We start from the raw sequence: 14,648 nt of genomic DNA, 5'->3' as shown, positions 1-14,648 counted from the left end.
TGTCCACGCTCATCTCTCAGATCCCAGGAAGAAGGCCTCATTCTATCCCAGCAGCACCCTGACATCTCCAGGTGACTTAGCCTCTGTCCCCGACATTATACGAATCACAACTCCCAGAAACCCAGCTCTTGCTGAGATCATCCCATCTCTCGTCTCCTGTGCTGTAACAGGAGGCCGGACCCTTTGCTCCCCTCCAGAGGAACTTGACCTCTGCCCCAAGCATGCAAAAAACTGCGAAGTCCTTCACACTGCCTGACCTTCAACTGCCCTGTTGCGGACAAGCCTCTTCTCCTCACCCCAACCCAGAAAATACATGATACCAATGGAAGAAGAAAAGGGCCCCCCTAGGGAAGGGGAGAACCCACACAGCCCACGTAGGGAGAGAAACGAAGATCAGATGCCAGGAAGGATTTGCCCTCACAAACTTGAGAGGGGCGGCACCTCTGTAGACAACACGACAAACACAGCACGAGGCAGCTGGGGCTGAGTTTATTGCAGGTGGAAGATGGATACGGAGATTCAGGGAGAAGGGGGGCGGGCTGAAGACTCTGTACTCAGAATCCTAAAGGGAGAGGGTCAGGAGGCAGAAATCTGTATGCGGTCGGCCAGATGGTGGAGGACCGGCCTGACGGCGGAGAAGCTGCGAGGGGCGAGGCCCAGAGCCAGCCCCTCTTCGCCCCCCATTCTTCAGGATGACGGCTCCGGAGACGCTAGACGATGTCATGAAGAGGGAGCCAGACCCCAATCCGGGAACGGCGCATCCGCGGCGGGGGCGCCGGGCTCTCGAGGGCCGGTGGTCCATCTTGGGTGAAAAGGAGGGTTAGCCGGGTCCTCGCCCCCCGCGGCCTCCGGCGTCTCCCCCGGCGTCTGGCGGCTCGGGCGGCGGCTGGGGTCGCTGTGGCGGCGGCGGCGGCGGCGGCTGTGCGGCAGCTCGAGGTGGGGTCGCGGCCCGCCAGGGGCTCCCAGGAGACAAGAGACCGAGGCAGCGGCGGGCACCGAGGCAGGCAGAGCACCCGCGCGGGCGCCGCAGGGAGAGGACTGCGCGCTGGGCGGCGGGCCGGCTGGGGCCGCAGGGGGCCGCGTGGGAACCCAGATGAGACCGTAATAGACAGCGAGCAGCACGGCAGCCAACGAGACGCAGAGAAAGTAGGCGCAGACCGGAGCCAGGCGCAGCCAGCGGCCCCGCGGGCCTTCGCTCAGCCCCGCGCCACCCGGGCTCTCGCCGCCGCCACCCACGCAGCTCGTGCCCCGCATCCCCGCAGCCCACTCGGCCCAGCGCCACAGCTCGCACAGGCCCCGCCCCTTGGGCCCGCCCCCTCCGGAGGACCGCCTTCGCGCTCTAACCCTCCCTCGTCCAACCCCGCCCCCGCCAGCGTGGTCACGCCCCCGCGCGGGCGGGCCTCCTCCGCGTTGTAAGCCCGCCTCCTCAGCCTCCGGCCAACCATCATCAACCTAAGGCTTAACCACAGCGTTCTGACCCCGCCCCCACCTGGCTCCGGGCCCGCCCCAAGCACGCAATATCTCGATTTTTCTCAAACGCAGGTCTCGGCCCAGCCGACACCCGCCAGGCTGGCCAGGCAGAGGTTATACCCACCCCGGCGCTTAGCTCCGCTCTCCCTTTTCTGCCTCCTCCCTGCGCCCTAACCCCGTCCCCTTTCGGAACTCAGACTCCTTCCAGGCATCTAGCTCCGCCACTCCCTTGCCAAGCTCAGGCCTTTTAAGTCCCGCCCTTCCTTAGCCGCAGTCCCGCCCCAGTTGTAACTTGCGTTTCTCCAAGCTAAACTTTACTCCGACATTCGATCCCACCCTTTTCTCCCTCTACCCTCACCCATCTTCGGTCTAGGCTCCACCTCTTTTCTCCACTAATTTGAGCACCCCATTCTAAACCACGCCCTCCGCCGCTGGCTGCGCCCCACACCGGCATAAGGGATTCCCATCTAAACCTGCTCTTGTGGTTCCATCCCATATCCTAACATCCTCCGTCCCATGGTTTAACTCCGTACACCAGAATTCTGGCCCCACCCAGACACCCTAACCACGCCCCCTCAGGGGACGTGCCTCCTTCTCCATACTCTGTGTCCTGAGGTCTAAGCTCACACCCCGAAGCTCCAGATCCGCCCCACACACCAGTCACGCCCCCTCCCCATCTCCTCCCTCACCACCCTCAATATCTCCCTCTCTAAAACCGTGGGGTCCAGAGTGGGCTCCGGGGAGGAGAGAGCACAGCCCGGAGATCCAGACTAAGCCCCTCCTGCCTCCCCCTCCCCATCAAGGCGGGGAAGCTTCAGTCCCCTCCCAGCAGCGTCTTCAGGAATTCGGGGAGGCCTGTGGGAGGGTGGGAGGGAAGACGTATCAGGGGGTGTGGAAGAAGAAAGACCCCCTTCCTCCCCCCTCTTCCGCCACGGAAAAGCCCGCCAAGCACAGCAACCCAGCCTGCCCCCGCCAGCAACACAGTTCAAAGGTTAGCGGAAGCACTGCGTTTAATAGAGACCGGGCTGGCGGCCGAGGAACTCAAGTCCTTCAGGAGTCACCGGCTATTCGCCATGCCCCAGATGTAAGCTCCTGGAGGCGGAAAACGGCCCGGGAACTGGCACCTAGACCCCCATGGCCTCCATAAGGCGGTAACTCGGGGGCGTCTCAGCCACCCTGGTGCCACAGCGCCCCCCCATTTGTGAGACTGGACTACTGCCCTGGCCCAACCCGGTTCACTATCCCTGGCTCCTCCCCCCTTACATTTAACCCTCTCCTGGCTGGAGTGTGGCGGAAGCAGAGGACAGAGGAGCGAGGCGGCAGGAGGTTAGTGCAGAGCACGGAGGCCACTGTCGGCGGGCGCGGTCAGCGGGCGGCCCCCGGTGGCGAAGCGGCCGCCACCACTTTGCAGAAACGCACCCTCTGGAAGTCGGTGATCTCCGCCGTCTCCTGGCCCTCAGGGTCCGCCTCTGGAAAGAGAAGGGGTGGTCACTGGAGGGCAACAGTAACCCCTGCCCCTCTACCGCCGGACCCGGGACGCTCTAGCCCCGCCCCTCTGCCCCACTGAGCCTGGCTGCCGGCCACCCCGCGTTAAGCGGTTTACGAGTCTCGGACTCCTTTAATCCTCGGAGTGGACCCACGCAGCAACACCCATCCCAGCAGTACCCTGTTTACAATCGAATACATAATCTGATATAACGAGATCGCAGTCACGTGACCCAAAAACAAAGCGCTTGGACACCCCGGCCTCAGCCACCACCATAAACTCCGTCCTCTCCGATCGCGGCCCCGGCCCACCCCATCCCACGGGCCTAAGCCGACCTCTATCACGCCTGCCCTACAGGACCTACCCTTCACTTCCCTTGCCCACCTTCTGAGTCCTAACCAGACCTTCCTTGGCTCTGCCCCGAAATCCTAATCCCACTCCTGGGAGAGGTCCGTGGTTCACAACCCGGCTTCCACCTGCTGGAGGTGGAGACAGGGTTGGCCTCTTGCTCCAGGTCCGCTGGCCCCAACATTCTATTTTACCCCAATTTTTTTACCCCACTATTTTACGTATTTCTAATTTACCCCAATTTACTAATTTACACCTCAAAACTCTAATCCCGCCCACAGCTAAATCCATTACTCTGCCCCTCCCCATTCTTATTTTTGACCTACTTAAATTTCTAATCCTGCCCTTAGCTCCTCCCCCTGAACCTAGCCCACCCCCTTATTTTTAGATTACCTTCCAGAACCCCTGGGATGGGTCTCTAAATCCTAATCCCATCCTGGCTCCACCTTCTCACCCCCAAACCCCATACACACTCAATTCCTAGCGGCTCGGCCCCGGGGGGAAGTCCTTCCTTTAGCCCCACCCCCTTCACGCCCACCCTTTCCCAGCAGCGTAACCCTACCCCCCGTCCAGCTGTTCGCCCACACCAATGGTGGAGACCCACTCCACCCCGTTCTGCTCCCCCCAAACCCTCTTCCCCTCAACACAAGAAGAAGCGGAAGGAAGAAGGCCACCGCGCAGCCGCTCCCCCACCTGGAGCTGCCTCAGACCCCTCCTCTTCAGCTTTCTGGGTTCTTGGGAGGCTGGGCCCACTCTTCAAGGAGGCAGGGGCTGGCTGGTCACCTCCTGGAGGAGGAGGAGGCCCAGTCAAGCCCCTTCCCCTCCAAGTATCCCCCGACCCAAGACAGAAGGCCCTGGGGAAGAGGGGGGTTCAAGGACACACGTGGGAAGGGTCATTGGAGAAAGTGAACTCTTTATTGGGGAGGACACTCTGAATGGCTCACAGTAGGGCAGGATCTGGGGGTGGGCATTCCGGAGACAGGCATGGCCCATCCTCCCTAGCCACCAGGGTGGTGGGACACACGGGGTCCTGGGGCTCAGGCTGAGGGTCCCCCACGCACCCCTCAAGCACACACACAAGCAGCCAGCTTCATGCATTTCCGAAAGGCCAGGCCTCACCCGGAGAGAGGGCGTCAGCCGGATGGGCGGTCCGGGGAGAATTCAGCTCCATCTCTTCACCCCAGTCGGACACAGGCTGGTGGCCCCCGGTGGGCGAGAAGGGGCTGGAAGGCGTGGCAGGGGCCTGGGGAAGCGGCAGAGGCTCCTCCGGCCTAGCGGGCTCTTTGTCGCCACGTTCCCCGGTGGGGCTCCCGGTGGGGCTCCCGCTGGGCTCAGCCTCGTGGGGTCGGTGGTCTCGGGCTGGTTCTTCTCCCTCCTCGTCAGCCTCTTCTTCTTCCTCGATCTCCTCCTCCTCCGCATCCTCACTCATGTCTTCCCACTCCTCGCCCTCCCCGTCCTCACCCTCGCCCTCCCCGCCCTCGCCCTCCTCACCCTCGTCCTCGGGAGGCCGATGGGCAGGGGCCGGGCTCTCGGGAGGCTGTGAGGAACACAAGGCAGGTCGGGGAAAGGGTGTGGGCCCTGGGCACCCTCACACCACCTGCCCAGAGATGACATGCCGCCCTACCTGCGTGGGCGCCTCCTCAGGGGTAGCGGGCTGTGTGGGCTCAGAGGCTGCGGACACTGCCTCCTGTGTCTCCCAGCGGTCATCGTGGTCACTGGAGGGAACAGAGGAACGGGGTGAAGCCCAGGTGGAAAGAGGAAGGGCTTCCCACCCCCAGCTCCCCCCCAGAGACAGAGCTGCAACATTCAGCTGGGTGGGGGGAGCAGGCTGCGGGATTTCCAGACCGGGAGCTGGCACGCTGGAGCACCCAGGAGGAGGAAACGGTGGGCATGTCCGTCAGGGACGGACAGATGGAGGAGGGCCAAGTGGCAGAAGAGGACCCGCATGGGAGGGGAGGAGGGGACAGATGAGGGTAAAGTGGAGAGCCAGGCCCCAACACCCCCAAAACCAAGTTCCTGACCCACAGGGAGACGAGTGCCCGAGGCAGGCAGGGCCAAGACAGGACAGATAGACGTACCCTCCCACATACAAGCCAGAGAACGGCCAGGGGTAGAGCCACACAGCCCCGCTGGGGTTGTGCACGTGCCAGGGGAAGGGGTGCCCCCACCTGTAGGCACGGGGGGCTGCCTTGGCCTGGGGTCGGCCACTCTTCCTCTTTCTGCGGCTGACCTCAGTTTTGTGCTGGGACAGGAACTCCCTGAAAGTGGGGGGCTTGGGAGGCCGGGCCCAGGCCTGGTCATCTGCAACAAAACCCAGGGGGAGTTGGGGGTGGAGGGCATGGCACAAACCACCCCCACCCCTCCCCCGGCCCCGGCCCAGCCAGCTGCCTCACCCCACCCAAGGACTCCCACTCACCGTAGCGGTGGGATGGTTCCAGGGCCACAGCTGGGCCATCCTTGAACCTGGGGAAAGAGAAAGGGGGTGAGCAGGCAGCTGGGGGCACAGGGAGAACAGGAGGGGGGAAGAGATTGGGGGGAGAGATGGGGGCCAGGGTCAGAAATCAAGATCATAGAAGGCAAGGTGGTCAACCAGAAGCGAGCAGAGGTGAGGAGTGTCACTGACTAAAAGGAGGACAGGATCAGGTGAAGGACGAGGGGCAAATCTGACATCATAGTGACAAATACAGAAGAAAAAATTCAGTATTTGACAGCCTGCCCGCCCGTGAACAAAAATTTGGAAAGTACATGATCCCCAGCTCCCTGTCCGGCCTCATTTCCTATCACTCTCACCTCCCCAGCTAAGCAAGTTCTCCTACCACATGGAGCTCCTGCCTCAGGGCCTTTGCTCTTCCTCAGATCTCTCAGTGACCCACTCCCTAACCTCCTTCAGCCCTCAGTTTGGAGGCGTTCCTAAACTTCCTAATCACATATTATTATATATATTATCTAAGTCCAAAACAGTAGCCTCCAACCTTCTCCGTACTCTGCTTCATTATTCTTCAGCATCTGACATGAGCTCTATTCATTGCCCATCTTTCCCACTGGACTCTAAGTTCCATGAAGACAGAAGCATTTTCCTCACGGCTATATCCCCATCACCTAGAACCTTCCATGACACATAGGAAAGACTCAATAAACGTTTGCTCATGAAATCACTGCACATGTGCAGTAGTGAGACTTGCTGCCGGCTGCTTTGAGGACATTAAGAGAAAAACAATTACTTTCTCAGTCTTAACCCTGAGAACATCTCCCCAAAAGCCCCACCTGTCTACACCTTAGAAAGATCAGCTACAATATCTGTGCAAAACATTTCTCACCCTGGCACAGGCTTAGCTCACAATCCAAAAATAAATGCTCTGACCGCCAGGCACACAGACAAGATCCTCTTTCTTCAGCCAGCGCCACGGCAGAGGATAGAGTATGATGTAAAAACTACAGCTGTCGACCTTAAAACTGCCGTTGGGCAGCTCTTCCAGAACCTCTCTGTCTTCGCTATGGAAGTCAGTGCTCCTGTGGATGATGCCTTTGCTTTAAGTTTGACTAACGGGATGTTTGCTGGGACCCGAAAGGGGACAGAGTCAGACCTGAGGATAATAATGCCACCGGGATAAGGGGTTTGGGTTGGTGGGGAACAGGTTAGAGGGATGAAGGGAGGATGCAGAGGTGTAATCACTATAAGTAACTCTTCATGCCCTCACTGCGTGAGAATTCACATCTGTGCCCTTGGCCATGTAGCCACTGCAGTACCACCCACTAGAGTGGGCAGAGTTTAAGTTCCTGCCACAGCAATGCAGGGTCTGCTGGCTAACAAAATAGGGAAGTGTGTCCACTCTCCCTCCTGCACATCTGCCAGTGCCATGGCCAGCACGTCCCCGGGGAGCCCGAAGGGAAGGCACACCCAGGTAGACCCACAGCTTCAAGTCCAGCCTGGATCAGCCCAACCCAGGAGACCTGTGAACACGTGAGAAAGAAATGCTTTCATGTGTCCCTGAGATTTGGTGGTGGTTACACAGCATTACCTAGCAACTGCTAACTGATACACAGGGTGAGAAACCAGAGACAGGCAAAGGAGTCAGAAGTCAGGGCCAAGGTCGAGGAGCCAAACAGGGGCAGGCAGGGCGGAGACTCACATGCCATCAGTCTTCTCAGCATCCCACTCCCTCCGCCACTGGCCGGTGGGCTTGCGGTGCCGCTGCAGCCGCTCCTGGTCGATCTTCTCCCGCTCTTGCTTCCAGCGCAGGTACTCGGACCGCTCTCGGCCCGTCATGGAGAGCGTCATGTCCCCAGCGCCACCCAGGCCGGCCCGGCGGCCCTGCCCCCAGCAGACAGGCAGTCAGGGCCCAGCGACAACCCTCCCCCGCCACACCCCCTCCCCCAGGCCCTCTAAGCTAGCGGGGAGGGGGTAGAGCCACTGGCTCAAGGTCACAAGTGGAGAAGATCAAAGCCACATCTGCCCACGTGGCACCTCCTCAGAGAGGCCATCCCAGATCTCTGTCTCTTAGTAGCATCCCTCTCTCTCCTCTGTCCCCTGACCCGGCTGGGCTGGAGTTTTCTTCTCAACACTTGCCATTACCTGACATCTTATTACATGGTCACTGATTTAGCCCCAGCACCCAAAACAGTGCCTGGCCCCGGCAGGGGCCCAGTAAACATCACTAATGTTAGTAATGAGAGAACACCGCCAAAACACACCAGAAAGCTTCGGATGGAAAGCAGTGTGGTGCTGGGTCAAGAACCGACAATCACTTAGGGGGCGAAGCCTGAGTGCAGGGCTGCCGCCTCTCCCTGCTCTGTGTCCCATGCAGCCGCACCCGGCCCTCCACACACACCCCACCCCCGAACCCAGAGACTGGCTGCCAGACGGAATGTCAATGTCGTGGCCCCGGGCGCCCCGGCTGCCAGCTGCCGGCACTCACCTGCCGCTCCTGCTCGAGGCCACAACGCACCCGCTCGAAGTCGGCGCCCCCCCAGTTGCGCCCGTGCCGGCGGCTGCCTTCCCGACGGTCCCGCTCAGGCTCCTCCAGGGGCCCGCTGCGTCGCCGGGGGTCGTCCAGGAAGTTCCGCACTGGGTTGGGCTCCAGCACGCCTTCCTGCGGGTACACGGAGGTGGGGGTTGTTGGCGGGCTCCCGGGGCCGGGCGGCTCCGCCCCACCGCCAGGGGGCGCCCGAGGCACTGACCCGCTGGTTGCGCTCGTACTCTGCAATCTTCTCCATCTCTTCGTTCATCTTCTCAATGTTCTGCTTGCGCCGCTCCTCCCACTCCTTGTTGGGGGCGGGGGGGGTGGGGACAAAGAGAGACACGGGGCGTCAGAAAGAACCACTCAACCCGAGCGTCTGTCACCTTCTGAGGCTCTCTTCTTAGGCCTGCGTGCATGGCAGCCCCTGGCTGGCAGCTGGGCATTGGCTCTGTGTGTCCCCGGTCAACCGATAAGGGGGCTCAACGTACCTCGACTGTTTGTGCAAATACAGCGTGTGCTGACCGCCTGCTTTCCTTCTGGGGTCTGGAATTTGGGCGTGTACTAGGCAGAGGGCACCTACATGACCAGCCCTGGATAAAAAGCCTGGGCACTAGGTCCCTAATGAGTCCCTAGTAGATGACCTTTGACATGTACTGTCAATGCCAGAGGAATTAAGTGCAGCCCGTGTGGCTCCACTGGGCGAGGACTCTTGGAAGCTGGCACCTGGTATCCTCCAGACTTCAGCCCATGGGCCCTTCTTTCCCTTTGCTGATTTTGCTTTGTATTCTTTCCCTGTAGTAAATCTTAGCTGTGAATCTTTCTAGCAAAACTCTGAACCTGGAAGAGTGGTGGGAACCCCAGCACACTATGGCTGGCACGGTAACAATGCCACAGCAATAACTCAGCACATGGCCAGGTGACCCCCACAATCCATTCTCCTCTCCTTCCAAGGTAACAGAATTTTAGATGAGCACGTGGCATTTCCAGGACTCAGCATACAAGAGAGAAATGAACTTCCATTTGATTGAAACCATGGCATTTTGGGGTCTTTCTGTTACAACAGCTTAGCACCTACAAATAATCATCATCCTTAAATAACACTCACTGAGCCCTTACTCTGAGGGTTTCAATGTCTGATGTCACATGATGCTTACAATAACCTTTAAACCTGATTTTCACTCCCACTTAAGAGTGAGAACCAGGAAGTTCCCAGAGGGGAAGTGAGCTGCCCAAGGACAGGGAACTAACAGAAGAAGGCTGACCCCTAAGCCACCATGCCAGACAGCCTCCCACTCTGCTAACCTGCGTGGTGGGGCACTGGGAGCAGTTACAGTAAGAACATCACTGTTTCCCACCAACAAATCCCGGGAGTGATACAGAGAGAGCACGCGCATACGCACACATGCAAGGGAAAGCGTGCGCGCATGCGCTGCTGGACAGAGCCCGCCAGACGGCACCAGAAAGAGAAAAACGAGAGACGGGTAAGGGAAGGCAGGTGGGCAAGCACACAGCAGACAGAGAGCAAAACAGGAGAGATAGAGAGAAAGAGACAGGGAGAGTACCTACAAGCACTGGTCTGGAGGAGGGAAGGAGGGAAGGAGGGAGGGAGGGAGGGAGGGAGGGAGGGAGGGAGGGAAGAAATGAAAAAGAGCTGAAGAGAGAGGCCGAAAAAGAAACAGAGAAAGATGGATGAAGGAGACAATCCGTTTGAGAGCAGGAACAGAGAGAGAAACAGGACAACGTGGAGCCTCGCCAGAGGACTCCAGCCCCTGCTCGGCTCCTACCTTGGATTTGCGGTCGGCAGTTGAGGCATCTCCAGTTCCAGAGAGATGAGGGGACCCCCTGCCCCGACCCCTCCGGCCGCGGCCCCCAGCTCCTCCTCGAGGCTGCTCCCCGGGACTGTCTTCCCAGCTGCGGGATGCCTGGCCCATGCCTGCCCGGCCCATGCCTGCCCGGCCTCCATGCTGAGGGGGGATCCGGCCTCCCTTGCTGGCCCCTGGGGGCCGAGGGGTCCCAGGAGACCTCCGGGAGGGACCCAGGTTCTTCTCCTGGAAAGGGGGGAGGGGGGGAAGTACAGTCACTGGGGCAGGGAGATGGGGACATCCCAGGCCCAGAGGGCAGCTGCCAGGATCAAGGCTCCCACAGGTCTGGGGCAGCTGGGAAGGCCTTTAGTTCTCAACCCTCGCCCCCGCCCTGTACTCACGAGTCCCCACCCCGGCGTGGAGCTCACCATTTCCATTGCCACATTCTCCTTCTCCACTGAGCGGCCCTTCCGGGGAGCTGTCACCGCTACTCCCTCGAGTTCAGCTTTTTTACGGTCCTCCTCGATCTCCTAGGAGCAAACAACAGAGACAGGGAGTGTCAGGGGTCCTCTGAACCAGCTGGATTCCCACAGCCCCCTGAACTCCTCCCACGTCTGCCCCAGCCCAGACCTCTCTCTGGAGCTCTAGACAAGAAAGCTGGTCACTTCAGCATCTTCCCTCAAACTCCGCCAGGCTGTTCCCCTGCTCAGAACCCTCCTGTGTGCCCGTCTCTGAGCCAGAGCCAAAGGCTTCCCCACAGCCGATGGGGCCCTACAGGGTCTGGTCTCGTTACCACCATGAACTCTCCTCCCACTCTCTCCCCTCACTCACTCTGACCTCACTGTTCCTGGAACCTACCAGGCTCAAACCTGCCTCAGGGCCTTTTTCACCCGCTGTTCCCTCCGACGGGCACTCTTCCCCCAGAGATCCTCCAGTCCCTCACCTCCTTCAGGTCTCTGCTCAAAAGTCCCCTTCTCAGGAAGGCCTTCCCTGACCAGCTCCCCTGCCATTCTCTCACCCCTCCCCCTCCCCCCGTCACTACCCCGCATTATGTGTATCTTGCTAATCGCCTGCCTCCTCCCTGAGACAGAATCTGCCCCAGCACAGGGATATCTGTCTGTTTTGTTCACTGATGTATACCCCGAGCCTAGAACACTGCCTGGCACACAACAGAGGCTCAGTATGTTTTTGTTTTTGTTTTTGATGAACGAACGTATGAAGAATGAATAAATGAAACCCACTCTTCATCCCATCTCAGGGACAGCCCCACCACCTACTCTGTCACCTGTGACAGGGACCTGGGCGTTGTCCTGGACCCTCTCTCCTCTCTAACCCCACCACGGCCCGTCAGTCAGTGAGTCCCTCCCAAGAGCCCTGTCCCAGGCCGGGCACCTCTTCTGCACATCCCCCACCGAAGTCCCTGCCCCAGCTTCCTCCCTGTCTCCAGTATCCCCTCCTCCCACCCACCACCACACAGCAGCCAGAGGGGTCTTCCTAAAAAGCTATTCTGACCTGGCCCCACTCCCCCTCAAAGCCCTCCAGGGATCCGCAGTGTCCTTAGGAAAAAGTCCAAACTCTTAGCCTGGTGGTGTTCTGGGCCCTGCATGGCCTGGCCCCAGCTGATCACTCCAGGTCAATATCCCCCAACTGACCCTCCAACTTTAAGCTCCAAGTTTTTGCACAAACTGTTCCCTCTGTGTTAAACGTGTTATGCTTTCCTTTTTGACTGGCTAACGATCTACTTACCTTTTAGGTCTCAGACTCCCCTCCTCCAGGAAGCCCGCTTAGTATCCCCTGGGCTGGGTGAAGAGCCCCCTCTGGGCTCCCACAGAACCCTGAACTCCTCCATCCCAGCCTTGCCCACTCTGGGTCATCACTGACTGAAGCCACAGCTGGATCCCTACTGGCCTGTGAGGCCCGGGGCCCAGGGCCATCTCCATCACTGCTGCTTCCCCAGCACCACTCAGCAGTGGGCCTGGTGCAGTGAAGACACTGAAGAATACTTGTGAACGAATGAATGAATGATGGAATGAAAGAAGGGATCCCAGGCTAAGGCCTTTGGCTTTTATCCCGAGAGTGATGAAAAGTCATGAAAAGGTTTTAAGGAAGGGAGAGGTGAGGGAAACTCACTGCGGGGAGGAGAGGGGATGGGGTCTCCCAGGGCGGGGCTAGGGCACCTGGTAGCGCCGGATGAGGGCCTCATTCTTCCGCCGAAGAGCCTCGATCCTCTTATCTAGCTCAGCATCCTTCTCCTCCTTCGATTTCAGATCCAGTGTGGCCGACTGAGAGGGGTAGACAGTTCAGAGACAGTAAGAAAAACCTACACCCACCCCAGTGCCATTCAATCTGGTGTCTGAGAGTCAGGAACCTGGGTCCCCTCCTCCCAAGGCCCCTGCCCCAAAGCTCAGATCCCAGAGACCCCCCTTTCCTTCTCACCATTCCGCTGGCAGGGTGGGACCAGGGTCCCAGCAAACCTTCCCTGCAGAATCTGGACACAGCACTCGGGGTTCCTGAGGTCAGAGGGAACAGAAGGACTAAGGCCAATGACTCTACCCAACCTGTCTCCTCCTCTCCCATAACGGGGGCTCCTCTAACGCACACACTGCACGCGCACACACAAACACCTGCACTCCAAGGTAATGTTAGCCCTCACTCCCACACCTTCTTCTTGAAGTGCTAGCCCGCCCCTTACCTGGAAATGTTTAGACTCAGTCCTCTCCGGAACGTTTTGGACTCACCCATTTCCCATAAAAACAATGTAATCACACCCACCTTGGGAAAGTTCTGGTCCCGCCCCACCACTTAGGAAAACATCCCATACTGCTCCCTTCAAAACTAAAATTCTAGGTCAGTCTCCACACCTCTGTGCTGGGAGTTTAAACCCGGGCCTCTATCCCAGGAGAGCTTTAGGTAGAGCCGCTCCCCCAACCTGCACAAGAAAGTTCTAGGCCCAACTCCCTGTGCCCATTCCGGTGCCGCCCCCTTAACAGTCTAGATCTGCCTCTTTCCCAGGAGTTTCACAAACGTCTTATAACCCCACAGTCAAAACAGTTCGAACCCCACTCCTATTTGCTGCCCCTACACTCAGGAATGTTCTAGCCCCACCCCCAGCATCCTAAGAAAGGTGCCGCTGCCTCCCCGCACTCCCACAAAGATTCCGCCAACAGGCCCGGTACCCACTGGAGAGACTTCCTGGGTCTGGCTTGACCTCCCAGCGCATACTGTACCCGCCCGAGCGCGGACAGAACTTCCCCGCCCGCCCGCGGCTTTCTAGGGAAAAGCTCGTCTCCACCCGGTGGAGAACGCCACGGGCCCGCCCCGGGCCAGGGCAAACTTTCTGGCCCCGCCTTTCCCGCCAAACCTATGGCCCCGCCCACATGCTCGCGTCATTAATCCCCCCACCCCCGGCTTCCGACTTTCCCAGCCAACCCTCTGGCCCCGCCCCCTAGATCCCCAGGCAACAGCCTAAACCCGCCCCCTCCTTCTTGCGTTATTACACCGGCCCCGCCACCGGCTCGCCAGCCAACACCCTGGCCCCGCCTCCGATTTGCCCTTCCAACCTTCTGGTCACGCCCCCTGGCTCCGCCCCCGCCTAGTCGAGTCAAAATCTGGCCCCGCCCCCCGGCGCCCCGAGGTTCTGGCTCAGCGGCTAGCTTCTCCACCACACTCTTGCCGCGCCCCGGGCTCCCACAAAACTTTCTGGCTCCACCCCCAGCATTCTCTGCCAGCACTCTGGCCCAGTCCCCACCTCCCCGGCATCTTTTTTGGCCCCGCCCTCACCCTCGGGTCAGCCCCTGCGTCAGCCCCTGGATCCGCCCCTGACTTCAAGGACCCACTTCCAGGGCAGGCAAAACTTTCTGGCCCCACCCCCAGAGTTTTCGGCCAGAGTTCCGGCCCCGCCCCTAGCTCTCCGGGTAACGGCCCCGCTCCTAGCCCGAGCACTACTTTTCGGCCCCGCCCCCAGCTGCCCACCCACGCTCCGGACTCACCCTCAGCCCGGCCTACCCCGGCCCTGCCCACCCACCGACGTCCCGCCCCTCCAGTACCCCTCCAGCTTCCCATGTGGGCGTCCAGTCTCCGCCCCCCGCAGAGTACTCTGACCCCGCCCCCGCGGGCTGCTCGCTACCCCGCCCGTGCCCGCACCCGCCCCCTGTACGTGGGGCGTCAGGCCCCGCCCTCTCCGGGCGCGCTCCCGGCCCCCTCCCCCGGTCACCTGTCCCGGAGACCCCGCAGCGTCCGCGACTCCGGCTCCGTCGGCCTCCGCGTCCGCAGCTCCCGGGCCGCGCGCGTCACTTCCCCCCCGCACCACGTGAAGAGGTGCACTAAAGCGGGTCATTTCCGGTCCTGCTGGCCGTTTCCGGGAGCCTTAAAGGCGCCGCGCCCACCCGGGTGAAGGAGGGAGTGGGTTGAGCCGGTCCGCAAGGGTGTTCAAGGGTGTTCTGGAAGCTTGTGTTACTGCTTTATGCCTGAATTACCTTCTTCCACGGAAAGGAGACACCATCCTCTCTCTCTGGCCTCTATCTGCTTCTCCTCTTTTCTGGTTCCAATAAATAGATGCCAGGCACTGGGCAATGACTCCTGGAA

At 60.1% G+C, this 14,648-nt stretch overlaps 2 protein-coding genes across 7 annotated transcripts; both read right to left on the bottom strand.

The window, feature by feature from the left end:
• Positions 1–471: 471 nt before the first annotated feature.
• INAFM1 (InaF motif containing 1) lies at positions 472–1,306 on the bottom strand. The gene has a single exon (XM_061173527.1). The coding sequence runs from the start codon at positions 1,252–1,254 to the stop codon at positions 721–723; it is 534 nt and encodes a 177-aa protein (XP_061029510.1). The 5' UTR covers positions 1,255–1,306; the 3' UTR covers positions 472–720.
• A 43-nt stretch (positions 1,307–1,349) lies between these two features.
• CCDC9 (coiled-coil domain containing 9) lies at positions 1,350–14,367 on the bottom strand. Of its 6 annotated transcripts, none has more exons than XM_061173454.1 (15): positions 14,278–14,367; positions 12,501–12,574; positions 12,242–12,346; positions 10,493–10,594; positions 10,047–10,310; positions 8,483–8,566; positions 8,221–8,394; positions 7,435–7,616; positions 5,721–5,767; positions 5,473–5,605; positions 4,929–5,019; positions 4,424–4,841; positions 3,998–4,090; positions 2,890–2,939; positions 1,350–2,325 (listed from the first exon to the last, which is right to left on the bottom strand). In XM_061173454.1, the coding sequence occupies exons 2-15, from the start codon at positions 12,501–12,503 to the stop codon at positions 2,308–2,310; spliced, it is 1,764 nt and encodes a 587-aa protein (XP_061029437.1). In that variant the 5' UTR covers positions 12,504–12,574; positions 14,278–14,367; the 3' UTR covers positions 1,350–2,307. The 6 variants fall into 6 exon arrangements, with proteins under 6 accessions (XP_061029437.1, XP_061029439.1, XP_061029436.1 ...); XM_061173456.1 differs by lacking the exon at positions 14,278–14,367 and adding an exon at positions 13,845–13,868; XM_061173453.1 differs by lacking the exon at positions 14,278–14,367 and adding an exon at positions 13,245–13,415.
• Positions 14,368–14,648: the final 281 nt, after the last annotated feature.

Source organism: Eubalaena glacialis, chromosome 18 (genome assembly GCF_028564815.1).
Source record: "Eubalaena glacialis isolate mEubGla1 chromosome 18, mEubGla1.1.hap2.+ XY, whole genome shotgun sequence".
Taxonomy (NCBI): Eukaryota; Metazoa; Chordata; class Mammalia; order Artiodactyla; family Balaenidae; genus Eubalaena; species Eubalaena glacialis.
The sequence above is the reverse complement of the archived record's forward strand: the minus strand, read 5'-3'. Positions and strand labels throughout refer to the sequence as shown.

Bases quoted from the DNA above. Each gene is read 5' to 3' on its own strand.
- CCDC9 (XM_061173453.1), bottom strand. From the start codon at position 13,284: ATGCGCTGGGAGGTCAAGCCAGACCCAGGAAGTCTCTCCA. The intron at 10,311-10,492 runs GTGAGCTCCACG...CCCCCTTTCCAG, and splicing joins AGAATGTGGCAATGGAAATG to GAGAAGAACCTGGGTCCCTC. The intron at 5,768-7,434 runs GTGAGTCTCCGC...CTCTTTCCCCAG, and splicing joins GCTGAGAAGACTGATGGCAT to GTTCAAGGATGGCCCAGCTG.
- INAFM1 (XM_061173527.1), bottom strand. From the start codon at position 1,254: ATGCGGGGCACGAGCTGCGTGGGTGGCGGCGGCGAGAGCCCGGGTGGC.